Genomic DNA, 27,282 nt, shown 5'->3' on the forward strand with positions numbered 1-27,282 from the left:
CCTGAGAGCCAGAGGCTGGGAAAAGGTAAGAGACAACTAGGAAGGCTCCCCAGAGAAAAGGTCCCTCCACTGGGCCTAGAAGGAGATGACACTCTTCAGGGAAGGAAAGGCAGAGAAGGGCAGCACTGCTGAGAATAACAGCAAAAACAGAGAGGCAAGAAAGCGCAGAGCATGACAGGATAACAGTTATCTGGCTGCAGGGCTCCCCTGAGGTGGACAGGTAGGCATACAACAGAAGAGGAGATTGGGACAAGGGCCCTTCCAGCTAACTTGTATGACCTCAGGAAGCTATTCTCAACCCTGTGTCACAACACATTTTAACTTTTTTTTCCAAAATGTTTTTTATTGCCCTGGCTGGTTTGGTTCAGCGGTTAGAGCGTCAGTCTACGGACCAAAGGGTTTCAGGTTTGATTCCAGTCAAGGGCACATACCTTGGTTGCTGGCCCTCGTTGGAGTTGTGTGGGAAGCAACCAATTAATGTATCTCTCTCACATCAATGTTTCTTTCTTTTATTTTCTTTTTATCCTCACCCGAGGACTTATTTTTTTTTTTTGATATTTTGATAGAGTGGGAGGGAGAGAGAGAGAAACATTGACATGAAAGGGACACATTGAGTGGCTGCCACCCACACGACCCAACCAGGGCCGGGGACAAACCACAACTGAGGTACGTGCCTTTAGTGGGAACCGAACCCAGGTCTCTCTAGACTGCAGGCCAACACTCTAACTGCTGAGCCAAACCGGCCAGGGCACATCAATGTTTCTCTCCCTCCCTCCCTCCCTTCCTCTCTCCCACTCTATCTGAAGTTAAACGGGAAAAATATCCTCAGGTGAGGATTAAAATAATAATAATAATGATAATAAAATAAATGAAAAAATATCCTCAGGTGAGAATTTAAATAAATAAATAAAATAAAATAACATGTTCTTACTAATTTTAGAGAGAGAGGAAGGGGGAGAGAGAGAGAGAAACTGATTGGCTGCCTCCCGCAGGCCCCCTACTGGAGATGGAGCCAGAAACCTGGGCATGTGCCTTGACAGGGAATTGAACCAGCAACCTCTCAGTGAATGGGACAATGCTCAACCAACTGAGCCACAAGGGCCATGGCACATTTTCACATTTTTACCAGACTTACTGGGAGAAAAAAAAAGGTCCTTTATCATTTTAAATGGAATCAAATAAAAACATGCTAAAGCTTGAGAATGATCTAATATATATATATATATATATATATATATATATATATATATATATATAAAGACTCTGAGATGAGTCTAGTTTTTCCCAAAATTTTTGTCACACCCCTCCCCATTCCCAATAGAAAGGAGTGTTACTATGCAGAGTGACCAAGCCTAAGAAGGGAACACCTCCCATGAGAGGCCCACCTGAGGGTGGCTGTGGAAGGGACTAGAAATTGCTCCTGGACAATGTGGAAAGCCATAGAAGGTTTTTGATCAAATACGGAAAGGTGATATCTGTAAGGTGGTATCCTTTAGAAAGAACGGTGTGACAGTGAACCATGAAGGCCTGCAGGGGGGAGGAGTTCAAGCCTGAAGGGCTCTGCTCTGCCAGTGTGGCTCAGTGAGTGGACTGAGCACTGTCCCATGGACTGAGAGGTCCTGGTTTAATTCCGGTCAGGGCACATGATCGGGTTGTGGGTTGCGGGCTCGATCCCCAGTAGGGGGCACGCAGGAGGCAGCCAATAGAGGTTTCTCTCTCATATCGATGTTTCTATCTCTCTCTCTAAAAAAAAAAATCAATAAAAACCAAATTTTAAAAATAAATAAATAAATAAAAGTCTGAAGGGCTCTGAGGTTGGAACAAGGAGGTCCTCCTGGCTCTACAGCCCTGTCAGCCTCTACCTCACAGGCCCTAAGCTCCTTGTCCCTTGCTGGGAGGGCCCCAGTGATGGGCCTTCTGGATAGGTGGCTCTCAACAAACCCCACACTGCCCCTAAATCCTGTATGTTATCTCAGAGCTTAGTAAAGACATCAGCTGAACCTCACTTTTGTCCCTGCATATGTTTGCCCCAAGGCACCACTGGGTCACACTCTCTATAAAGTCCTTCTGGAGAGCAGGAAGCACTTAAACCATAAAAAAATATTTTGGCCCGGCCGGTGTGGCTCTGTGGTTGAGCGTCGACCCATGCATCAAGAGGTTGCCGGTTCAATTCCCAGTCAGGGCATATGCCCAGGTTGTGGGCTCGATCCCCAGTGGGGGGCATGCAGAAGGCGGGCCGATCGATGTTCTTTCTCATGGATGTTTCTGTCTCTCTCTCTCCTCCCTTCCTCTCTCTCTAAAGATCAATAAAGAAAATAATTGTAAAATATATATATATATTTTTTTTTTTTTTTGCTTGACAGTTCCTAAAATCAATAATGAGCTGTAATTGAGACCTGAAGACAAAAATATCAAACAGAGCTGAATGGAAGGATATGAGAGGCCACAGGTAGGGCTCACTCCCTCTGAGCCTCACTCACCTGTGTGAAATGGGGCAGTGGCACCAACTCCTCCCAGTGTGCCAAGTACTGGGATGAGGTCATGCAAGAGGTCCTGGGAAACCCCAGAGGGTCAAAGGCTAACACCCAAGGGGTGAGAGGGTGTGGGTCATGAGCTGGATAGCCAGGCAAAGGCACAGAAGGGTGACTCCACACATCACATAGCTGTGTGGACCATGTGTATACAGTACTAATCACCTGGCTTTGGCTTCAGTACCCACAGGGTCCGTAAGTCCTGAAAAGTGACCAGGCTTGTGTGTGAGCTTCCAGCAGGCATTACAAGAATGCCATGTGGAAGGGGAGTGAAGAGAGATGTGGCACTGAAAGACTGAGATGTAAAATGTCACAATGTCTTTTTAAAAAGTGTGTGTGTGTGTGTGTGCAGAGAGAAAGCAAATACAGCAAAATGTTAACAATTGGTATTCAGGTATTCATAATACTATTCTTTAAACTTTTCCACAGATTTGAAATTTTTCATAATGAAATATTGGGAAGCCAGAGTAAAGTAGAAAGAAAATCTGTTTTATATCAAGATATTGTACTTGTAGCAGAAAATTCATTTTATAAAGTATAATATTTCAAGTAAAGCCAAGCTTATCATCAAGCATATCATCTTCAAAAGAAAAGAGAACATGCTCAAAAGACAGATGAACAGCTGAAAGAAAAACAAATCCTAAGACCCCTTCTGTCACTCTTGTTGACCCAAATCACCAAACAAGCAATAGAAGCAGCTCAGGGTGAAGTGGGCACCTGGACAGCTTCTGGCTGGTATCTCCCACCCAGTCATGTCAGTGCCCACACATGCCCAGTGGAGATGGGATTACCTGTTATTTTACTTATGAGAACAGGTGTATAAAACTCACCTGAGCCCTAGCCGATTTGGCTCAGGGGTTAGAGCATCATCCTGCAGACTGAAGGGTCACAGGTTCGATTCCTAGTCAGGGGCACATACCTGGGTTGCAGGTTCTATCCTGAGCCCTGGCTGGGGTTGTTCAGGAGGCAGCCAACTGTGTCTCTCTCACATCGATGTTTCTCTCTCTTTCTCTTTCTCCATCCCCCCTCCCACTCTATCTAAAAAAATTAATAGAAAAATATCATTGGGTGAGGATTAACCAAAAAATAAATAAATAAAATAAGTAAAATAAAACTCACCTGAAGTAATCACAGGACGCAGCCAGTAGGATTCGATGAGCTTTGATGTGTCTTCCCTCTACCACCAGGACTACATCGAAGAGGATGCCACTGTCCCGAAGAGCCAGTAGCCCTCGGAGCAGGGCCTGGGAATGCTGTGCACTTCTGTAGGTGTTGCTAACACAGTGTGGGTGTGAGGGCTGCGTGGGCAACTTGCACAGCTGGGTGAACTCCTGCTCCTCTGCCATTTTGATCACCACACCAGACCTCACCACCTTGGCCGTCAGCTGACAAGACAGAAAGAATGGGTAAATAAGCCAGGGAGGCAACACCGTACCAGTTACAAGTGGCCAGCTCTGTTCCCAGCAGCACCTGCTGTTCACTGAACTGTTCCTCCCTCCAGCTTACCTGTGCTTTTCCTGTGGTCTTGAACACTCCAATTCCCTCTCCCCTCCCACCACTTGTCCAAACTTGGGACCTTCTTTCTGATGACCTGTGTCCCTTCACTGCCAAGAATCTTCATCCCACTCTATCTCCTTCAGCATCACTGCAAAACAGAAGGGTTCTGGAGACAGACTGCCCTGAATTGAAGCTCCCATCCCACCATGAACTCACTGCATGATCAACCTGAGTCTCACGTTCCTCAACTGAAAAAAGGAAAACAGTAAAAGAGGAACAAAAAGCATCAGCACAGACCAGGTTTTCAAGAGCTCCTCCTCTTTCCCACCGAGAAAGAACAAAACTGGGTTTCTCCACACAAGAATAAATGCATACAAATTAAACAGGCACTTGGTTCTCTACTGAGGGACTCTCTCTGTATCTGTTCCAGGGCCATTTAAGTGGCTAATACCACCTTTAATGAGGTGGGATCATTGCTAACAATAGCTCATGTGACTGACTACTCTGTCTTTTCTTGTAATCCTGGAACATAAAGGTAGTTACTGTCACATCAATCTCTCTCCCAATCTGCTTACTAAGTATGTGGCCTCAGATAAGTGACTTCTCTTTAAGCCTATTTGCTCTTCTAGAAAATGGGGATAATCATAGCACCTACCTCATTGAGATGTTATATGGAGGTGGATTATATAAAACACACATTTACAAGGCCTTAGCAAAGTGCCTGGCACATAATAAGTGCTTAATAAAGGTTAGTGGTTATTTAAAAACAAAATAAAACAGGCCTTCTTACTAGGGACTTGGATTTTAACTTTGCTCTTTTGTAGAAAGATTCGGAATGAAAACCAATAAAATGCACCTACGCCATCAAGGAAAAAAACAGGCCTGAGCTGTGGTCAGGAGACCCAGGAGGGGGTCTAGGACCTTCCTTCTTTACCAAGACTCTGAGATTCATGATCATCTGCATCGTGTTTTAAATTCAAGGTTCTCTGTCTCTCTCCCCTTTCCTCTTTCCTACTCTGTCTGAAGATAAAGGGAAAAATATCCTTGGATGAGGATTAAAAATAAATAAAAAAATAAATTCAAGGTTGCCTTCTAATATTTGAGTCAGCACGTTTTAAAAAATTGATGTCAGCAAAAGAAACTGCTTTGAATAGGAGGCTCAGAAACTTATTAGTAAAACAAACCTACTGCAAACACACTTTGGTTACGCATTCCAAACCAAGTGACCATGGACAGCCGGCTGCTCCGGATCAGGGACCGGCCAGTCCTACACCACAAGGTGTAGTCAAGCTTCACACTCTCCAGAGCACAGCCAGCCAACCAGCCAGCCACCTCCCACAGGGCCTTGAACATTTGCCTTCCCCACTTCCAGCTACTCTACTATCCCCTCCCCTAAACAGTTCTTCTCCAATTCCCTACTGTGTCTTTACAAGAGAAAATGGAAAATAAATTCTACTACAAAACTTGCCAAAAAGAGGCGGCCTCTGCTTATTATTGGGGTTCAGGAGCACCCCCTCAATGCCTCCTCCTCCTCTCCCAGGACATGCTTCCTTTGGACCCTCCACTGCTTCCCATTCAACAAATGCAATACACCTCTGTGCCCCTCAGTAAGCCTCTGCCTACCTACTCCTTCCTCCACACCCTCATGTGGAGCCAAGGCATAGCCCCTCTTGCAGACCAACCTCTCTTGCCTGCAAACTCTGCCCTATGGCAATTCCCTTTCCTGACCTCTTCCCTTCAGCCAACACGCCGTGCCCAAGACCACCCCTCTTTCCTAAGAGCCTTCCCTTGCATTCCCAATTGCACTTCCAACTAGATTCCTAATCCACCCAAAAACCCTCCCAGTTGGTCTAGTTTTGTTGCTGATAAAACCACCACTTCTGCCCTGGCCAGTTTTGCTCAGTGGTTAGAGCGTCAGCCTGCGGACCGGAGAGTCCCAGGTTCGGTTCCCGCTAAGGGCACGTACTTTGGTTGCAGTTTGTCCCCGGCCCCAGTTGGGGTTGTGTAGATGGCAACCACTCGATGTGTCTCTCTCTCACATCGATGTTTCTCTCTCTCTCTTCCTTCTGCTCTATCTGAAGATAAATGCAAAAATGTCCTCAAGTGAGGATAAAAAACAACAACAAAATCACCACTTCTGTGTTAGAAACCTCATGGTCTCAATGGTCTCTTTTCCTGTCTAGGACATAAAGATAACCCTTGTGTCCTATCAGATCCTCTAGTGCCATTCCACCATCTCAGATGGTCATCCCTTTATTCCTCCATAGCCATCACTTTGGGTCAGACTGCAGCAATGACATTCCAACCAGTTTCCTACCAACTGTCACATCCTACCCAGTTCCCCAAAACACCTCATGAGTGTGCCACCTGACTTCTCAAATGCTGGTTCTCTACTTCCTCCTACTTGGGGATCCCTGTAATCTGGCTCAAAACGCTCCTTCCCCTGTACCCTGTCATTAGCAATGATTCCACAGAACACTAGACAATCGTGAAAATGAGCAAGCAGGAACTCAAGCTACAGTCAATGTGGAGAAATCTCAAAGCCACACAGAAAAAGAATAGCACATTGCAGAATACATGTAGTACAATTTCCTTTACAAAAACTTTGAAAACACACAAAACAATACTGTCCAGTGCTTCTTACAGATAGGCGTTATGGTATAAAATAGTATGAATGCATTACAGGAATTCAGGGTCATGATTATCTCCAGGAAAAAAAAGGGGGGGGGTGCTTTTCTTTAAAAAAAAAATTAAATTAGCCCTGGCCGGTTTGGCTCAGCGGTTAGAGCGTCCGCCTGCGGTCCGGAGAGACTCGGGTTCGGTTCCCACTAAGGGCATGTACCTCGGTTGCAGTTTGTCCCCGGCCCTGGTTGGTCGCGCGGGTGGCAGCCACTCGATGTGTCCCTTTCATGTCGATGTTTCCCTCTCTCTCTCTTCCTCTCTCTCCCTCCCACTCTGTCTGTACAAAAAATGGAAAAGTGTCCTCGGATGAGGATAAAAAAAAAAAAAAAAATTAAATTAAATTAAAACAAAATAGCCCAGTTGGTGTGACTCAGTGGATTGAGCGTCATCCTCATGGACTGAGAGGTACTGGTTCAATTCCCAGTCAGGGCATATGCCCGGGTTTCGGGCTTGATCCCAAGTAGGGAGTGTGCAGGAGGCAGTCGATAGATGTTTCTTTCTCACATTAATGTTTCTATCTCTCTCTCTCTCTCTCTAAAAAAAAAATCAATAAAAGCATATTTTTCAAACAAAGACAAAATATTAGGATCTGATAGGGCGAAGCAGTATGTTATTGTCTGTACCTTCTCTGTCACTGTGAAATATTTAATAATTGAATTCTCAAACTTATTTTTTAATATATAATACATTCACATGGTTCAAATTCAAAAGGCAAAAAAAAGTACATTATTTTGAAACTTAAATTTCCTTCCACCTATAGCCCAACCAGATCCTCTCCCAGAGGAAACTACAATTCTTTCCCTAATGCCTTTCCAGGTGGTACCTATGGAGTCACAGGAGAATCTGTCAGTCTACATCCCCCCTGCTCCTTTTTAGTTTTTGTACATAACTTCATATACCTCCTATAGTCCATTGTATGGATAACCATATTTTATTGAACATCTGGGTTCCCTCTGATAGTTTGCTATTGCAAACAATTCTGCACTAAAAATCATTGAGATGTGCCATATATGTAACAGTTATCTGAGGAAATTTTCCTAGATACAGAACTGCTGAATCATTTTAATTTTAGTGCATGTCATTGTAAATGTTTTTTTATTTTATTTTATTTTTTTAGAAAGAGAGAGAGGATGGGAGAGAGATAGAAACATCAATATGAGAGAGAAACATGGATTGGCTGCCTCCTGCAGGTCTCCTACTGGGAATGGAGACCAAAACCTGTGCATGTGCCCTGACCAGGAATCCAACAGGGACCTCTTAGTCCATGGGACAACCTTAATCCACTGAGCCATACCAGCCAGGATAGTGTATGTCATTTTAATGGATATTGCCAAATTGCCCTCTATAGAGATTATACCAATTTATTTTCCCATGAGAACCTGATTCCAACCACTGTCTACCTCACCAATAGTGTTTCTTTTTTATCTTTGCTGATTTAACAGTTGAAAAACAGCATTTCATAGTGTAACTACATTTTGGTAATTGACAAAGTCATAAAAACTTAAGTCAAATCCAGCACATCCTTTGTGATTCCTTCCCCATGCCTGTTTTCCTGAAATAAAGAATGCTCTTAGCTTACTTGGTGGCACCCTCCCTCCTATTCATTCTACAGGGGGTGACTCTATAATGAAGCCTTTCCCTAGATTAAGTTCCTCCAGCCCCATAACGTTCTAGTCACCGAGAGCAAGGCCCCTTCACTCTGTGCAGTTCAGAGTTGCAGAGGAGAATAGAAGCTTTATGTCCCAAGTAGGTACAAACTGAAGGGCATAAAACAAATGTTCATGAACTCATGGATGACAAAGTCAAAGATGAATTTTTGTTTTCTTTTTTTTCTTTTTTATCCTCATCCGAGGACATTTTTCCACTTTTTGTACAGACAGAGTGGGAGGGAGAGAGAGGAAGAGAGCGAGGGAAACATCGATGTGAAAGGGACACATCGAGTGGCTGCCACCTGCACGACCAACCAGGGCCGGGGACAAACTGCAACCGAGGTACATGCCCTTAGCGGGAGCCGAACCCGGGTCTCTCGGGACCGCAGGCGGACGCTCTAACCGCTGAGCCAAACCGGCCAGGGCCAAAGATTAATTTTTAACTCAAACGACCTAGTATTGAATAGACCCTACTCCTCCCTAAGACCCCAAAAGAGTGCCTGCGCTCAAGGAACCTCAATCCTTGGCAGCATGAAGCCAGGTCTGCAACAAACGGAAAGGGTCAGCTCAGGAAGAGGGGAGGAGGAAGTGCGTCCTAACTTCCAGATGGGGATGCCTTCGCAGGGGTGCCGACTCGGCGCCCTGGAATGAGTCTCCCAGAAAGCAGAGCTGGAGCACCCTGGCGCGCCAAACCTGCGGCCCCGGCCCGGCCTCACGGAGGCCCCGCGCGAGGGTGGCCCCGGGGAGGAGCCGCAGGAGGTGGTGGCGGCCCCGAGGCTCCGGCCCGCCGAGGATTGGAAACAACTGGCGGCCGCCGCTTCTGCACCGGAGATTTTGCATTGACAGCGTGATCTCTGGATTCTCTCAGGAAACCACGCGAGCTAGCGAGGCTGGGCTCCCTTGGCTGCAGCCCCCGGGAACGGCGACCCTTGGCCCCGACGCGCGTTTAAGGAAACTAAGGCTCGCAGGCCGAGGTCCAAAGTCACACCAGGTGTCGGCAGCCCAGCCCGGACCCGCCCGCAGGACCCACCCGCGCAGCACCAGGGGTCGCTGCCAGGAAGGCCGGGCTCGGACTCGCTGCGGGTAACAGGGCCGGCAGGGGGCCAGAAGGCCCGAGGGCCCTACGGCCGCGCGGAGGCCCCGGACCTCAGCGAGCGCAGGATCACCGCTCCGCCGTACCGGGGATCTCGCGCGCCGCGCCCCCGCCACGTCAGGCCCTGTGGCTCTCCTCGGGCCAACGCCCCCGGGTCCCCGGTCCGCCCCCGCCCCCGTGTCGCCGGGTTCCCAGCGTTGCTCGCCCGGGTCCTGCACCCTCGGCCGGCGCCATCCCCTCTGCCGCCCGCGATCCCCGCCGCCCAGTCTGCCCGGCACGCGCCTCGCAGCTCACCTGGAGCCACCTTAAGCCGAGGCCGCACTCGCGGGAGGCGGGGGCGGGTGGTCGAGGGGCGGGACCTCGGCTGCATCACGTGGTCGCGCCGCGCAGGCGGGGACCGAAGCTGGGGGAAGGAGGCGGTCTCCCGGCGAGGGTACTCGGTCCGACCACCGGCAAGGGGAGGGGTGTCACCTGCCGCCGCCCTTCCGCGAGGGCGGCTCTGGTCTCAGCTCAGAGGAGGAGTGCCCCGCCGCCTGGGTGACCGTGAGTCTCCTCACCTGGTACAGCTCCGCAGCTGGGCTGAACGAATGCCTTTAGGCGAGGGTCGCACCCTGCAAATCCATTTCTCCCTGCCTTCCCGGGTCGCTCTCTGTTTCCTCCCTCACTCCTTCGTTCCCTGACCCCCTCATCCTCTCCCACCTGTCCCACTTATTACCTCCTTATTCATCCCCTCCTTCATTCATCCCCTCCTTCATTCATTCCCTCCTTCCCTTCCCTCATTCTCCCCTTCTCTTATTTCCTCTTGCATTCTGTCTCTCACCAACACATTCATTCTCTACTTTCCTCCCTTTTTCTCTTCCTACTCCCCTCCCTGCCTCCCTCCAAGTCCCATTTGGTCGGCTGTGATTGCTGGTCGCCTGCCCTCTGCTGGATGTTGAGGAGAAGTGATAAATGCAGCCTATGTGAACAGGTGTTTTCCTGTTTACTGAGATTCTGGAGTAAATCCAATTTCCAGCCCAAAGGCCTGGTCCCAGGAGGCTCCTGTCTGTCAGGAAGCTCTTGTCATTCATTTTTATCTGCCTTAACTCCAGGAGGATCCCATCCTCCGAGGCTCATCCTTAATGGCAGTGCCCAGAGGTTAGAGCTAGCAGAGCCTCTGGATAGATAAGGTCAGGGTGACCTACTCTGCCAGATGGCCCAGGGTTAAAAAAGAAAAGTTGAGGGGAATGTAGAAGAAGAAGACAATAAATGAAAGAGAAGCACTGTCTTGACTGAGTCCAGAGAGCTGCCTGAGAGTCCAGACAAGGGCCAGGAGAGTAGGATCAGCCTCCAGAGCAGAGGTTCCCAATGAGAGTAGGCTTCTGTGAAGGCTTTCTGGAAAAGGTGACCCCTCCACCCCCGGTTGTGTAACAGATGAAGACTTATGAGGAGTGGGAGAAGCATTCAAGAAATGGGACAGTGTCAGCAAGGTCATGGAGGTGAGATTCAGGGAAGTGAGTGATCAGGAGGCTGCAGGAGTCTCTCAGTCTGAAGGGAAATTTAAGGACCAGACCCTGTTTTCTGGACGTGGATGTGGCCCTGAGGGCAGCCTTCAGCCAGGGCAGGCAGATGCCACTGTGGGTTGCAGATCTGGACTGGAGAGTGGGAGGAAGCAGTTCAAGGGGGCAGCAGTGAAGTTGTTGCCTCTTGTTAGTAGGGAGTGAGGACAGAGGGCAATGCTTGTTGGAGATCTGGAAAGGAGGCAGGGTCCTCAGTACACATGAGTGATGGATGAGGAGGGATGAGCCCAAGAGATGGAGGGAGACAGCAGGACTACCCCACTCAAAAGGAGGCTGGACTAAGAGCAAGTGTAGGGGAAGACAGTGCCCACCTTGGCCCCAGGCAGGATAAGGAGTCTGCAGATGTCCAACTGAGGGCCTTTCTATGGGAGTCAGGCTAGTGGTGAGGTCATGGGTACATCATGCACTTTAGCTGGAGGTGATGCACCAAGCCAAAACAAATATGGGGAAAAGGAGAGTAGGCTGAGGGCAGAGCAAGAGGCACAGTGGTTTTCCAGGGAGCAACCAGAGCACAGGAACCTAGAGAGCAGAAACTCAGAGAGTAGGAACCCAGAGAGGGAATGAGAGGAGCAGTCTCAAAGGCCCAGTGGGTATGAGGAGGCAAAGTCCCTAGATCTGCAACAGGGAGGCTTTTGATGTGTTCACAGGACCTTTCCTTGGAGTAGCAGGAGCCAGCCTATTGTGCCTGGTGTGAAAGGTGAAGACAGGAAGACTATAGGGATAGGCCTGGCCTCTGAGATGTAGACAAATGGGACCGCAGTTTAGGAGGAAAGACTGGAGGAGAGCACCTTCAGGGTATGAGGGAGGAGCTAGTGGAAAAGACAAACACACTTGTCTGCAAAACAATTTGATCACAGCCTTCCCAAACAAGAAAACAATTGAGGAAACTTTTACAACAAAATTGATAGCAAGTGGTAAGTAGTCTTAATATATAAAAAAATTCATACAGCCTGGCCAGTGGGCTCAGTAGATTGAGCATAGTCCCATGGACTGGGAGGTCCCAGTTTAATTCCCAGTCAGGGCACATTCCTGGGTTGTGGGATGGATCCCTAATAGGGTGTGTGCAAGAGGCAGCTGACCAATGTTTCTCTCTCACATCAATGTTTCTAGCTCTCCTTTCCTCTCTCTAAAAAATCAATAAACACATATATTTTTAAAAATTCATACAAAACAATAAGAAAAGATATTAAGATCCCAATAGTAATGTGGAAATAGACATGAAAAGATAACACTCAAATGAGAACAAATGATTTAATATCTGAATCACTAAATATCAGTAAAAGAAATGCAAATGACAAAATATATCAGCGAATATATTTGCAATATATGAAAGAGACAGACTATTATCCAAAAAAAAAAGAGACTATTATCCAGAATGTATAAGGAAATATTAAACATCAATAATTAGAAAATCAACCAGCCAGAAAAATGGTAAAGGATATTTACTGGAAACTCCCAAAAGAGGAAGTCCCAGTGGATGAAAACAAAGGAAGTTGAGTTCAATCTCATTAATAATCAGGATATGGAAATGATATACCTCATTTTCATTGTTTGAAAAAAAATATTATTTTGACAATTGTTAAAGCAATAAGGAAGACTATTCAGGAAGACTGTTGCAATAGGAGTATGTCAGTAGGGGAGAGATATTGGGTTCAACTCTGAATATAGCAAAGACAGTTGGGAATTTATAACCAAGGAGCAAACTGAAGGGGTCAATGGATATAAAATTACTAAGAATGAGACATCAAGGGTAGGGGATTCTCCCTAAACTGATTGAGGCCTAGTCAAAAAGAGGGTTCACTGGTCTTTGTGACTCATTTGATTGGGTGTCGTCCCGTGCACCAGAAGTTTTCCCAGTTGATTCCAGGTCAGGGCACATGCCTGGGTTGTGGATTCAGTCCCTGGTTGGGGGTGTACAGGAGGCAATTGATCGATGTTGTGCTCTCACATTGATGTTTCTCCATTTCTCTCTTAAAATCAATATATATATATATATATGGAGAGCGTTCAGAGGAGATTAACTGAAGTTTGTTAGTTTGTTCAAGGAGAGAGTTTCAACATTAACATGGCAAAATATAAAATAGGATGAGACCAAGTGTTGGTGAGGGTGGGAATATACATACATTGCTGATGAGAATATAAATTGGAACAGCCAACTTGGAGCATATAGTGGTTTTAAAATATGTCTGCAAATTCTTCGACTCACCTCCCTTCAAAAGCCCCATCTTTCTCTACTTGAATATGGGCTGGACTTAGTGACTAAGGAATAGAATGAGGCAGAAATAGAAGCATGTGATTTTTCAAGGTCAAGCCATAATAAGCATTGGAGCTTCTGTCTCAGTCTGCAAAAAGTGAGCCATCATGTCATGGAGACATTAAAGCAGCCCTAAGGAGAGGATTCCATGGAACTGAGACCTCTGTCAAAACCAGCACCAACTCATAAGCCATGAGTTAGCTGCCTCAGCAGCAGAGCCTCCAGCCCTGGTCAGGCCTTCAGAGGATTGTAGTCTTCTGAAGTCCAACATCTACTTGGAACCTCAAGAGAGACTGAGCCAAAACCTGGCTAACCCTCTCCTAAATTCTTGACTCACAGAAACTGTGAAAGATAATATATGTTTATTATTGTTTTCAACTGCTTGTCTGTGGCACTTTTGCTTTTTGTGGTTTTAATTACCTGTGGTCAAATGTAGTCCGAACATAATAAATGTAAAATTCAAGAAATAAACATTTCATGAGTTTTCATTTGTGCACCATTTTGAGTAATATGGTGAAATATCCCACCTTCTGGCTTCGTCCCACCTAGGAGGTAAATCATCCATTTGTCTAGCATCTCCACACTGTAAATGCTACCTGCCCATTAATCACTCATAGCCATCTTGGATATCAGATCAACTGTGGTGGTATTGCAGTGCTTTTGTTTAAGTAACCCTTATTTTATTTCATGATGGCCTCAAAGCCATTCACATAACTTTTATTACACTCTATTATTATTACTGTTTTATTATTAGTTATTTTGTTAATCTCTTACTGAATTTAATTTATAAATTAAACTTTATTATAGGTATATATGTATAGAAAAAAAAATAGTAGCCAACTATATTTTAACTTTTAAAAAATAGTGTTACCAGACCAAAGTCTGTGTGCCTGATGCTTGCTTCAAAGGGCCAAACTCAAAACATCCGAGTTTGAAGTAGGCAGTGTTTACTGATCCAGAAGGCCAGCAGAGAAGATGTAAGACTTAGTGGTGCCTCAAATTCATCTTAAGATAGTACAGAGTTCAGGTTTCTATTATGTCAAGGGAAAGGAAAATGGGAGGGGCAAGAGGTGACTGAGGACCTGCAGACATCTGAGTGCCAGCAGGAATCTAAGGAAGAGGAACTTTGTTCTTCATCTGTTAACCCTCCTTGATGTGAATCTGGGTCAAGAGGTTCCTGCAACTCTTGATAAACAATCTTTATTTTTAATTTTTTGTATATGCCCCTAGTGGGAACCAAACCCGGGACTCTCTGGTCCGCAGGCTGATGCTCCAGCCACTTAGCCAAACCGCTGAGCCATACCGGCCAGGGCAACAATCTTTATTTTTGTACATACTTTTCTTATCTCCTCTGGAGAGGCACCTTCTGGGTAAGGGGCTGTTTTTGTCAAACTCAAGCCTCAAGCAGAATTCCTTTAATGATTAGCATGTCTATATGCAAGACTAAGCAGAGGCTATTAGCCTGAAGGCCATGGGAAAAAAAGCAGGCTTGAACATGATGGAGTCAGAGAGGCCTAGCATTTTACTCTGTTACAATAGTATATACATGTAGGGTTCAGTACTATCCTTGGTTTGGTTTCAGGTAGCGGATAAGGAGGAGACTGTAATTTGTTATGCAGCAGCATTAGATAACTCATACCTGCAGCAATTGGCAGTAGCTATTACCATTTAAGTAAAATGCAACAGGGCCCTCTGCAAACCAATAATTCCACTCTGGGTATATTTTTTTTCTTTTTTCTTGATATATATTTTTTTCTTTATTGATTTTAGAGAGAGAAGAAGGGAGAGGGAGAGAGAGAGAGAGAAACATCAATGAGAGAGAACATCAGCTGGCCGCCTTCTGCATGCCCCCCACTGGGGATTTGGCCTACAACCTGGGCATGTGCCTTGACCAGGAATCGAACCGGCAACCTCTTGGTGCATGGGTCAATGCTCAACCACTGAGCCATACCAGCCAGTACTCTGGGTATTTATATTGAAGAAATACCCCCAGATGGAATCAAGGCAGCACAGCAGAGGATATCTATCACAGCACATTTTCAATTGTGAAAAAGTAAATGTCCATAAATAAACTATGGTGCATTGGTACTGTGGGTGAGGTAGGGGCTGTGATGTAGCAATTAAGTGACAAGGACAAATTGTGAAAAGAGACATAGTATTAATGCAAGGAACAACCAGAGTTTTGAGGACTGAAGCCATCCACAGGCTTCAGCTCACTGTCTCCATCAAGATGACTTCTTATGATGCCATACTGTTCCAACAGGACTTTATTTGGGAGGATAAAGTTGCAAATAACTGTACTGTTTCTTTGAAGAACTTCCTGAGAATCTATTTATCTGAACAATAGGCTACTCAGGTAGTCACCATCAGAGGGAATAGTCTCATCTCAGAGTTTAATTGAGCACCTTCAAGACTTGTTTACTTACTCTTCAGGGCTACTTCCAACCCATCAGCTAGAGGTGTCCAGCACTCCTGAAGTATTCTTGTTTGTAGACCAATGAGACAGACCAGACTCAGACTCCGAACTGGGTTCAAATTAAGAGAGTTTTATTAGCCCTACTGTCCCATCCTACGCAGAGGAGAGAACAGCCCCGAGCTCAGGGGGTGGGTTGCTTATATAGTTTTCTTAGCCCCTGTTAAGAAATCGGACTAAGGCCCTGGCCGGTTTGGTTCAGCGGTTAGAGCGTCCGCCTGCGGTCCGGAGAGACCCGGGTTCGGTTCCCGCTAAGGGCATGTACCTCGGTTGCGGTTTATCCCTGGCCCTGGTTGGTCGTGTGGGTGGCAACCACTCGATGTGTCCCTTTCACATCCATGTTTCCCTCTCTCTCTCTTCCTCTCTCTCCCTCCCACTCTGTCTGTACAAAAAATGGAAAAATGTCCTCGGTTGAGGATAAAAAAAAAAAAAAAAAAAAGAAATCGGGCTAAGGGTCTGCAAGCAAGCAAGCATGTACAGAAGCGAATATCTGCGGTTAGCCATTATGTCTGAGGGGTAAGCAGTTCTATTTGCACAATATAGTGGTCAGCTCCGGCTGATGCCTAGCTCCCTCCTACCTAGTTCGTGTAATCCTCTGAGGGTCCAGGGCAAGGTCTCCCAAGTGGGAAATTTTTAACTACGAGTTTTCACAGTAATTTAGCTGTATGTTCTTTTGTTTTATTGCCCTATTGTCTGTCCTTCACATTCTATCAGGAGCTCTGCCCAATAATAATCAGGCTCCAATATTGAAAGACCCACCGCCGAAGCCTGCTTTTGACCCCTGCCTCCCGAACAATTCCATTTTCAAACACACAAAATCAACAATTATGTATTTATTTATTTTTGTTTGTCAATCCTCAACCAAGGATATTTTTCCATTAATTCCTAGACAGAATGAAAAGGAGAGAGGAGGAGAGAGAAATATCAATGCAAGAGACACACATCAATTGTTTGCCTCCCGTAGGACACCAACTCAGGTACCTGACCTTGACCAGGAATTGAACCCATGACCTTTTCATCTGCAGGCTAATACTCTAACCCCCGAGCCAAACTGACCAGGGCAACAATAATTTCTTAATATCACCAAATAGTCAAGTGATCACATTTCCCAATTATCCTCTACATGTCCTTCGTTGCCTTTTTTTTTTTTTTTATCCTCACCCGAGGATATTTTTCCATTTTTTTTTTTGTACAGATAGAGTGGGAGGGAGAGAGAGGAAGGGAGAGAGAGAGAGAGAGAAACATCGACGTGAAGGGACACATCGAGTGGCTGCCACTGCACGACCAACCAGGGCCGGGGACAAACTGCAACCGAAGTACGTGCCCTTAGCGGGAACCGAACCCGGGTCTCTCCGGACCGTAGGCCGACGCTCTAACCGCTGGACCAAACTGGCCAGGGCCTTCGTTGCCTTTTGAAGTTTATTTGAATCGAGATTTAAACAAGGACCTCGCATTACAGACAGGTGGGATATCTCTAAAGTCTCTCTCTTTTTAAAATTTATTTATTTTTTTATTTATTGGTTTTAGAGAGAGAGAGAAACATCGATTCGGCCTTCAACCTGGACATGTGCCCTGACCAGGAACCAAACTGGCAACCTCTCAGTGCATGGGTCGACACTCAACCACTGAGCCATACCAGCCAGTCTTTAAATATATGGGTTCTCCTCCATCTTGAAGAAACTGGGCCCTTTGTCTTATAGCCTCACCCAGACCAAATTTCACAGTTTATAATGTGACAACTACTGGTGGGTATGCAAACTGCTCTCTCTCTCTGACAGGATTTATAATGTTCGGTCCTTTCTTAAGTTTCTACCATGTATTGCTGTTATTATTTTAATTTTAAAATATTTTTTATTGTCCTGGCCAGTTTGGCTCAGCGGTTAGAGCATCGGCCTGTGGACCAGACAGTCCCAGGTTTGGTTCCCGCTAAGGGCACGTACATCAGTTGCAGTTTATCCTCGGCCCAGTTGGGGTCGTGTGGGTGGCAACCACTCGATGTGTCTTTCTCACATCCATGTTTCTCTCTCTTCCTCCCTCTCCCTCCCTCCCGCTCTATCTGAAGATAAATGCAAAAGTGTCCTCGAGTGAGGATAAATAATAAAATAAAATATTTTTTATTAATTTGAGAGATAGAGAGGAAGGGAGAGGGAGATGATGATAAACTTAGATCAGCTGCCTTCCATACATCCCCCACCAGGGGTCAAGCCAGAAACCAGGGCATGTGCCCAACTGGGAATGAAACCTGTGACCTCTCAGTGTATGGGATGACACCCAACCAACTGAGCCACACTTGCCAGGGCTACCATGTGTTGCTTGTAGAAGTGCATCACAGTGCAGAAAGGGTAGAGTTGTCCTGGGGACCTTATTAACTGCCCTCTACATCCACACACATAAGTGATTGAAGGCTCTAGGCTAAAAACAGTAAAGGGGTTACATCTGGCAGATGCTAGGATGGAAGGAGGAGCAGACCAGCACCTTCCACAGACAGAGTACCAAAGCAAGAAGGGGAATCAGAGGGGTCTCCACATGAGGCTGGAGGGAGAAAGCGGTTCAAAGAGCATGAGCAAGACTCTCTAGAGCAGTGGTTCTCAACCTTCCTAATGCCATGACCCTTTAATACAGTTCCTCATCTTGTGGTGACCCCCAACCATAAAATTATTTTCATTGCTACTTCATAACTGTAATTTTGCTACTGTTATGAATCACCATCGGAAATGTGTTTTCCGATGGTCTTAGATGACCCCTGTGAAAGGGTCGTTCAACTGCTCTGGAGGGACATTTCATCTGCCTGGGATGCTTCCAGCTCCCACCTCCTGCAGGGCCCAGGATGGTATCCATAAAATGACAGGATACAGCCATGACACAGTAACTTGCAAGAACTAGGAAGGTGGAGACTTAATCTCAAATGGTATTGGATACAGGCTAGGCTTGTGCACAGCTTCATCTTCCCCCACCATTCCTTCTCAGAGTCTAAACCACCAACTTTAAGACTGGGGATACCACAAGGAGCTGCAGGTGTCATGAGAGTACAGGTTCCTTTCAGGATTGACCTTCCGGTGGCCACACTCTCTTTGGAGGTCAGGAGGTCTGTGGCTGTCTCTACCTCTCTTTCCCTGGCCACTCTAACCAAGGACCACTCACCACCTCTGTGCCCCAAATGAAGGGACAAGTAGAAATAGAGCTCTGGAGCAAACACCAAAGGGGTAGCTCTTCTTTTTATCCTGATGATAAACTCTTGACAAAGCTCCGAGCCTCTGTCTGTCTGAAAAACTGTATCTATTGCTCTACTGGCCTCCCTAGAATCACAGTGCAGAAAGGGTAGAGTTGTCCTGGGACCTTATTAATATGCTCACTTAGTTGGAACGTGATATATACCCTTTTTGCCCAAAAGCCCCAGGAAGTCTAATTTGCCAGAGTTTGACAGTAGTGAGATTATATGAGGCCAATGTTTTTCATAAATTAATGAAAGGAATCTCAGGGCCAAGGATCTAAAAAACAAAATGCATCTGAAATCCATACATAATATAGGATACACTGCGGTTATTTATAACTTTCCAATGACTCATAGAGAAATATTTAGATGTCAAATTAAAAATGTGCAAGAGAGCCCTAGCCCGTTTGGCTCAGCCGCTAGTGTCAGGCTGCGGACCAAAGGGTCACTGATTCTATTCTGGTCAAGGGCACATACCTGGGTTGCAGGTTCCATCCCCCATCGGGGTCATGCAGGAAGCATCGATGTATCTCGCTCACATCAATGTTTCTCTCTCTCTCCCTCCCTCCCTTCCACTCTATCTAAAAATTAATGGAAAAATATCCTCTGGGGAGGATTAACAACAAAAACAAATGTGCAAGAGAGTGGTGATGGTGGCACAATATTATGAATATGTGAATATACTAAAATTACACTGAATTGTACACTTTAAATTTTCAAATTTTAAAAATGTGCTAGAGGGCCCATCTAGTGTGGCTCAGTGGTTGAGTGTCCTCCCATGAACTGAGAGGTCCTAGTTCGATTCCCAGTCGGGGGAGGAGGGGGTGCAGGAGACAACCAGTTGATGTTTCTCTTGCATATTGATGTTTCTATATCTCATTCCCTTCCTCTCTCTCTAAAAAAAAAAAAATCTATTTTTTAAAAATGTGCTAGAGGGATACAGATAGGGTGAAGAACCATTCAGGTTGGCCTGAGACTGAGGGCGATGCAGGGATGCAGGACTTTCAGAACTAAAACTGCGAGAGTCCTGGGCAAACCAGGACAAGTTGATCACCCAAGATACAGAGTTTTGTTTGTTTTTATCCTCACCTGAGGACATTTTTGCATTTATCTTCAGATAGAGCAGAAGAGAGAGAGAAACATCAGTGTGAGAGAGACACATCAACTGGTTGCCACCCACAGGACCCCAACGGGGGCTGGTGACAAACTGCAACTAAGGTACTTGCCCCTAGAAGGAACCGAACCTGGAACTCTCTGGTCCATGGGCCAGCGCTCTAACTACTGAGCCAGACCTGCCAGGGCCAGAGTTGCTTTTAATGTAAGTTTCTATTCTTTTTAAAAATATATGTTTTATTGATTTTTTTGAGAGAAGGAGGAAGGGATCAGGAGAGAGAGATAGAAACATAGATTGGCTGCCTTCTGCACGACCCCTATTGGGGATCAAGCCCACAACGTGGGCTTGTACCCTGATCAGGAATCGAACTATCCATCTCTTGGTACATAGCACAACGCTCAATCCACTGAGCCACACCGGCCAGGAAAGAGTTTTAAAAAATTATTTTTGGGAGAATGAGAGCAAAAATGTTTGAAGGTGTGAACAGCTCTCCTATCAACACAAGACCTGAAACCTTGTAGGCAAGAGGGGCCCCTTTGGGGAAACTGCTCACTCACTCCCCTCCCAATCTCCGCTCCCTACAACAAGCTTCTGCCTGGCACTCAGGGACAATGGGTGTACACAGCCCAGTCTGGGCATAGCACTTACTAGGCATCAGTAGGTGCCAGTTCACACTCTCTAAGGCCCATATTGGTGATTGTCCACTTGGCAGTTGTGGACCATCTGGGCTCAGGACTTTTGTCACTTGTCCTCCTTCCACAGGAGCACAGACAAGGGCCCCGCAGATTTAATCTGGGAGAACTTTTATCCTCCCAAAAGGCTCCACTATCCCCCTCCAGCTTCCATCTAGCATGCCTCCACCCAGCAAGTCTTTGTGCATCTGGCCACCAGCGAGGATCTGGGCTGTGTTCTCCATGAACAGGACATAGTTGTTGGGCCAAACATGTAAAAATTAATAAATTGTAATCCCATGTCTAAAAATTAATAAATGCGGGTTAGGTTCCTCACATCCCCAACCTCTACAAAATATAGCCATGGGTAGGATATGCAAAAAGTCTAAGGGAGGGAAGAAACAATGAAGAAAGTCTATCTAGTCACTTTTATGTGGCGCTGAAAGGCAATCGCAGGAAAGCTGGCCCAAATCATGTGGGCAGAATACCTGGCACACAGTAGGTGCTGATAAATATTTGATAAACCATCTCGCCTGCACCATACCCGGAACTGTGCGGATCTCCTGGACTTGGTGAGGCCAGCACATAGTAGGGTCATAGGAAATGGAAGAGGCCAGGTGTAGGCCTGCTGCGGGCAGCAACTGTCGCACTACACAGCACGATTCCACCGCATCCACTCTAATTAGCTCTTGGCACCTGGTGTCTCGCGCTGGGAGAGGTGTGCATGGCTTGACGGACCCTGGGGACGCCTAGAACGTCCGTGCGCGCCGGAACTCCATTTCCCACAGGCCTGCAGGCGCAACTCCATTTCCCACAATTCCCACTCCGCTTCCGGTGCGCCGAGGCGCTGTGTGGACGGCTTCCGGGTTTGGGCCTGGCGCTGCGGTTGTGGCGGCGGCGGCGGCTGAGTGGGACACTGGAGGTGGGAGCGGGGGACCGGCATGGACGTTTCGGGACAGGAGACGGACTGGCGGAGCGCCGCCTTCCGGCAGAAGTTGGTCAGTCAAATGTGAGTAGGGGCCGGGGTGGCGGGTGGGATGGCCGGACCGCCCCCCTCAATCACCCCCTCGCGGGGCAGGCGAGGCCCAGGCTGGACCCGCGGGGGACTTAGGGCGCCGGGACTCGCGGGAACTGTAGGGCGCCGGGAGACCGAAAGCATCGGGGACCCGCGTGTGGCCCAGGGCGCGGCCCTACTCCAGCGGTCCTCTCTGTTCTCGGCCGACACAGACTGCTTGTGAGCTTTCCTAGGGCTGAACTATGAAAACCACCTTGGCTTATGAGTCATCGTCCTGAGCTTTCTTATTCATCATTTGTGTGCTTTGGATGCAGACTTTTCCCTGCTTTGAATCACACTGAATAATTAAAAGAAAAGGGGCAGCCCATAGTGGCTTTAGCAGGTCTAGTTGCTTTGTGATTCCTCTTCTAGAAAAGCGTATCAGGGCGAGAGAACGATTGGAGGGGGCGTGGATGGAAGATGAGGTTGGGAGGCTAGTTGCTTGCGCTGTGTGTGGTGGGAACGGAGGATCTATGGGTGTCGCCAGCGCCTTCCTCCACCTCCCTCCCCGCCCCCCAGAGTGGACCTTCCTGAAGGGTGACAGGAAGAAGCTGTCAGGAAGCCAACGTGGATTGGGAGGAGGGAGTGAAGAGCTGGGATTAGTGCCTCCTCTTCAGTCTCAGTTGTAGAACCCCTCAATGCAGGGGCTGCCAGTGCACTCTAGGCTTCATTCACCCTAGCAGAACTCTAGCTCCTCATCACCCACTGCTTGTTTAATTTAGCAGTCTTTTACTGAGCTTACTGGCCTGTTGTGCTAGCCACAGATTTGTCTGACACAGCCCCTGCCTTCAGGGAATGTACTGTACTAGAATAAAGGAACAGTTGCAGCGGTCTTTCTCCTAGAAGAAGAATTGACCGTTTGCTTGAGCAGGCCAGGAGCAGGTGAATGAACTGAGCCCTAAAAAAGACAAGTAGGAATGCGATGGGCCATCATTCCAAGCTAAGGAGTGGGGAAGTGTGAGCACTCATTGCATGGAGGATATTGCTGTAGGCTGAAGAGTTCTGGGGTTTGAGAAGTTAGGAGGTTCAGGTGATGATAATGGAATGAGGATGAGCAGGTGCTGACATGTTCGTGCTGTGCTAAGGAATTGAGCCTGTGTTGGCATGTGGCCTGCTTTAAAGTAGTAAAAGGCCAGAGTTGGAAAGATCCCCTGAGTCTCAGGAGATGGATAAACAGAGGAGAGAGGCTAGTTAGATCACTTTGAGAGTTTTGAACTCTTGGGGTTTGGGGACCTGCCATTTTTCATCCCTGTATTTCCACTGTTAGATCACAGTGCTCCATAAGATGGCTGTGGAATGATCTAGTCAGGCAAGGGATTATAAAGGCTTGATTATACACTGGTAGAAACTGAAAGAGGAAGGTGATTCCAGAGAAAGGGGAGAGGGAGCATTGACAGTCGTCCTTGATGACTAACTGGATGAAGGGGGTGGGGTGCAGCAGTGTGGAAGGAAGGAAGTGGGGTGGAATGCTGGGAAACCTCTTAGTACATTGGAAGGAGTGGGCACTGTAGAGGTAGTGGCTCTGGGCACTGCTGTGGAATAGTCTGGGGACAAATCTGCAGATATTGCAGAATCAGTAGACATTGTTTTTTTTTATGTACTAGAGCTGTCTATAGATGAAATCTTGAGGAATGGGCCACTTCAGGACTCTAGGAAGCCTTCCCACACATACACATGGGGACGAATGAGTTGCAATCAAAGAAAATGGGGAATGTAGGGGAGTGTCAGAGGGCTGGGAGGGCGATTGGATTAAAGAGTTTCTGGATGTCAAGGATTGACTGGATACCTCAAAAGCTTCCTTTTGCTTCTAGGGAAACTAGGTTCTTTTTTTTTTGACAGATTGCTGCTTGTGTATTTGTTTTCTGTTGCTGCCGTAACAAATTACCACAAATGTAGCATGTTAAAACAACAGACTTATTATTTTACAGTTTCTATAGGTTACAGTTCTAGGTAGGCTCAGCTGAGTCTTCTGCTTAGGGTCTTATAGGACTGAAAGCAAGATGTTGGCAGGTGTGCATTTCTTCCTGGAGGCTCTGGGGTAGAATTTGCTTTTAAGCTCACTTGGATCGTTAGCCAAGTTCAGTTCCATGAAGTTGTAGGATTGAGGTGTCCTCATTCCTCTGTTTGTTAGCTTGAGATCAGTCTTTGTTCCTAGAGGCTGCCTGCATTCCTCATACTTTTATGTGGCCCCCTCCAGCAAGGGCTGGTTCTTCTGCTACATCTCTCTGACTTCAGCCAGAGAAAATTCTCTACTAAAGACTCAAATAGATAGGGCCTACTGGGATAATTCAGGATGATATCCCTATTTTGAGGTCTGTAACCTTAATTACATGTGCAAAAGTTCCTTCTGACATATAATGTAGCATATTCACAGGTTCCTGGGATTAAGGCATGGCCATCTTTAGAAAATCCTTCTCCCTATCACTGCTGGCATGAGCAGTTTCTTTTCTTTTTTTGGTATGTGCCCCTAGCGGGAACTGAACCTGGGACTCTGGTCCGCAGGCCAACGCTCCAACCACTGAGCCATGCCAAACCGGCCAGGGCTGTGAGAGCAGTTTCAAAGGCTGTCTTCCTAACATGATGTAGGTGTTCTCAGTTCTCAGGTTTATGTTCTCACAAGGGCTCACTTTGAAAGTTGTGATTCTTGGTGCTGTGATTTATTGTGTTCACGGGGTTTAAAAAGAGGATTTGGATTAGGATTCCTAACATATTGTTAATTCTAATTTTCTTTGGTGTTTATGCTGTTATTTAAAGGTTGGCCTGACTGGTGTGGTACAGTGGTTGAGCATTGACCCACACACCAAGAGGTTGCCAATTCGATTCCCGGTCAGGGCACATGCCCAGGTTGTGGGCCAAATCCCCATTGGGGAGGCATGCAGGAGGCGGCCAACTGATATTCTCTCTCATCGATGTTTCTCTCTCTCTCTCTCTCCCTGTCCCTTCCTCTCTCTCTAAACAATAAAGAAAGAAAAAATTTAAAAATAAAATAAAAGTTGTCCATCTTGGGGAATGTTTTGAACCCAAGTAATTTATAGTTGAGTGACAGAATAAAGAAAGCATAATGAAGAACTGAGAAATTTCAATGGAAGGGAAAGCATCGAAGAGATGGTTCACTGTCTCTGCCTAGCTCTTGAGTATCTACTAAGAGTACAGTGTTTCAGAGCACGGGCTAAATAGTCTCCTATCTTTCACTGAGAAAAAGCAGTTTTGAGTTAGGGATGGTTAGGAGAGCCTTCGCAGGGACTTTCTAGTACAGTCTCCTCAGCCCTCCACTGCTTCTACTTCATTCTGGATTGCTACCTGCTTCTCTCACTCACTCTCCCCTGCCCTTTTGAAATCCTAGCAGTGACGTTCCATAGTTTTAGAATAAAGCTCTAGATGGCCCACTCTCCTAGCCCCTCACCTTGGCCTGGCCTAGCCACCTCTTTTGATACCCCCCCCCACTCTGTTCCAGCCTCTCTGGTCTTTCAGCTTCTTGAACATTCCAAGTTCTGTGTTCTCTCTTTAAACAATGTATTGTGAAGTATTTAAGGTATTTGACAGTGGGTAGACTCCCCACATTATATTTATGACCAGTTACTTCTCTTCATTTAGGTGTCTGTGTAAATATCAAATTCTCAGGACCCTTTCCTGCCCACCTTGCCTAAAATGGGTCTGGTATGTTGTATCTCAGCCTCTTTTTTTTTTAATCCTCCCCCGAGGACATTTTTGTTCAGATAGAGTGGGAGGGAGAGAGAGGGAGAGAGAGAGAAACATCGACATGAAAGGGACACATCGAGTGGCTGCCACCCCCATGACCCAACCAGGGCCAGGGACAAACTGCAACCGAGGTACATGCCCTTAGCAGGAACCGAACCCGGGTCTCTCCGGACCGCAGGTCAACACTCTAACCGCTGAGCCAAACCGGCCAGGGCTCTCAGCCTCTTTTTTTAAAGTTTTTAAAAATTTTTGTTAATCCTCACCTGAGGATATTTTTTTCATTGATTTATAGAGAGAGTAAGGGGAATGGAGAGGAGGGGAGAGAGAGAGAAACATCAATGTGAGAGAGACACATTAATTGGTTGCCTCCTGCATGCACTCCAACCAAGACTGGGGATCAAACCCACAACCCAAGTACGTACACTTGACCGGAAGTCGAACCCGTGACCCTTCGATCTGCGGGTTGACACTCTAACCGCTGAGCCCTGCTGGCCAGGCCTCTCAGCCCCTTTTAGTTTCGCATAGGACCTCAGTTCTATGAAGTATGGCACCTGGCATATAAAACATGTTGAGGAGTGCAAGAGTATTTTTCTGGGGTTATGTGCACCACTATCTCATATGACAGTGGCCTTCTTTACCTGTGTTAATGTGTATTGGGAAGCTCCAGAACCCTGCTTTCTCCACTTTTTACTGAGTGACCTTAGGCAGAATACTTAACCTTTCTGGATGTCTCCTTCATCTATGAAATGGCAGGAGTTCAATGTGTCACGGGGATGGTGGGAGGGAAAATGAAGGGATTTCTGCTGGATACCTAACAGAGGACTCAGGACTCAGTTCCTTGACACCTTTTTCTTAGGCCCTTGCTAGAATAGGAGCCGTGGATGGTGAGGGTGAAACCCCTAAACCTGGTTAGGGAAATTGATGACAGTTAAAGGAGCCTGTGGGGAAGGTAGTTGTGAAATTGTTATTGAGTTCATCTTGGCTCTTTCTTGAACTCCCACCCTCTGCAGGATTGCAGGGGATGCCCCCCATTAGAGCCCTTGAGCTGGTCTCTGTGGGCATTGGGCCTTCCTTGTGGAATTTTTTTTTTTTTTTTTTTTTATCCTCACCCGAGGACACTTTTCCATTTTTTGTACAGATAGAGTGGGAGGGAGAGAAAGGAAGGGGGAGAGAGAGAGAAACATCGACATGAAGGGACACATCGAGTGGCTGCCACCCGCACGACCAACCAGGGCCGGGGACAAACTGCAACCAAAGTACATGCCCTTAGCGGGAACCGAACCCGGGTCTCTCCGGACCGCAGGCCGGCGCTCTAACCGCTGAGCCAAACCGGCCAGGGCGGAATTTTTTTTTAAATGTTATTTTTAGAGAGGAAGGAGAGAGAGAGAGAGAGATAGGAGAATGGAACATGAATTTGTTGCTCCACTTATTTATACATTCATTGGTTGAATCTTGTATGTGTCCTGACTGGGGGGTTGAATTCATAACTTTGGCCTATCTGGACAACACTAACCAACTAAGCTATCCAGCCAGGGATTAATGGGATTTGGGGGTTAGTGCTGAGCATGTGTCTGGTCTGTAGGCTCCTGGAGAACAAGGTTGTGTGAGTAGCGTTCAGGATATGCACTTAATGAAAGGACTTAATCAGTCATTTCTTCCCAATTCTTTAAATCTTTTCTGCCATTGCCTTGGCCAGTTTGGGTCACTGGTTAGAGCGTTGGCCCACAGACCGAAGGGCCACAGGTTCAGTTCTGGTCAAGGGCACATATCTGGGTTGCAGGTTCCATCCCCAGCT

General features: G+C 46.7%; 2 protein-coding genes across 5 annotated transcripts in view; one reads left to right on the forward strand and one right to left on the reverse strand.

Moving 5' to 3' along the window:
- KLHL22 (kelch like family member 22) overlaps positions 1 to 9,774 on the reverse strand; it is a 43,983-nt gene extending 34,209 nt beyond the window's left edge. The window contains exons 1-2 of the mRNA XM_036276803.1: positions 9,747 to 9,774; positions 3,651 to 3,916 (exon numbers count right to left, since the gene is read on the reverse strand). Of these exons, the coding sequence (XP_036132696.1) occupies positions 3,651 to 3,877 (227 nt within the window). The 5' untranslated portion in view covers positions 3,878 to 3,916; positions 9,747 to 9,774. The remainder of the gene's footprint in view (positions 1 to 3,650; positions 3,917 to 9,746) is intronic.
- Positions 9,775 to 21,625: 11,851 nt separating this feature from the next.
- Positions 21,626 to 27,282, forward strand: part of MED15 (mediator complex subunit 15) — an 80,421-nt gene continuing 74,764 nt past the window's right edge. For all 4 annotated transcript variants that reach the window (XM_036277040.1, XM_036277041.1, XM_036277042.1 and 1 more), the window contains exon 1: positions 21,626 to 21,743. In XM_036277040.1, the coding sequence (XP_036132933.1) occupies positions 21,676 to 21,743 (68 nt within the window). In that variant the 5' untranslated portion in view covers positions 21,626 to 21,675. The remainder of the gene's footprint in view (positions 21,744 to 27,282) is intronic.

This window comes from Molossus molossus, unplaced genomic scaffold (genome assembly GCF_014108415.1).
Source record: "Molossus molossus isolate mMolMol1 unplaced genomic scaffold, mMolMol1.p scaffold_m16_p_22, whole genome shotgun sequence".
Lineage (NCBI taxonomy): Eukaryota > Metazoa > Chordata > Mammalia > Chiroptera > Molossidae > Molossus > Molossus molossus.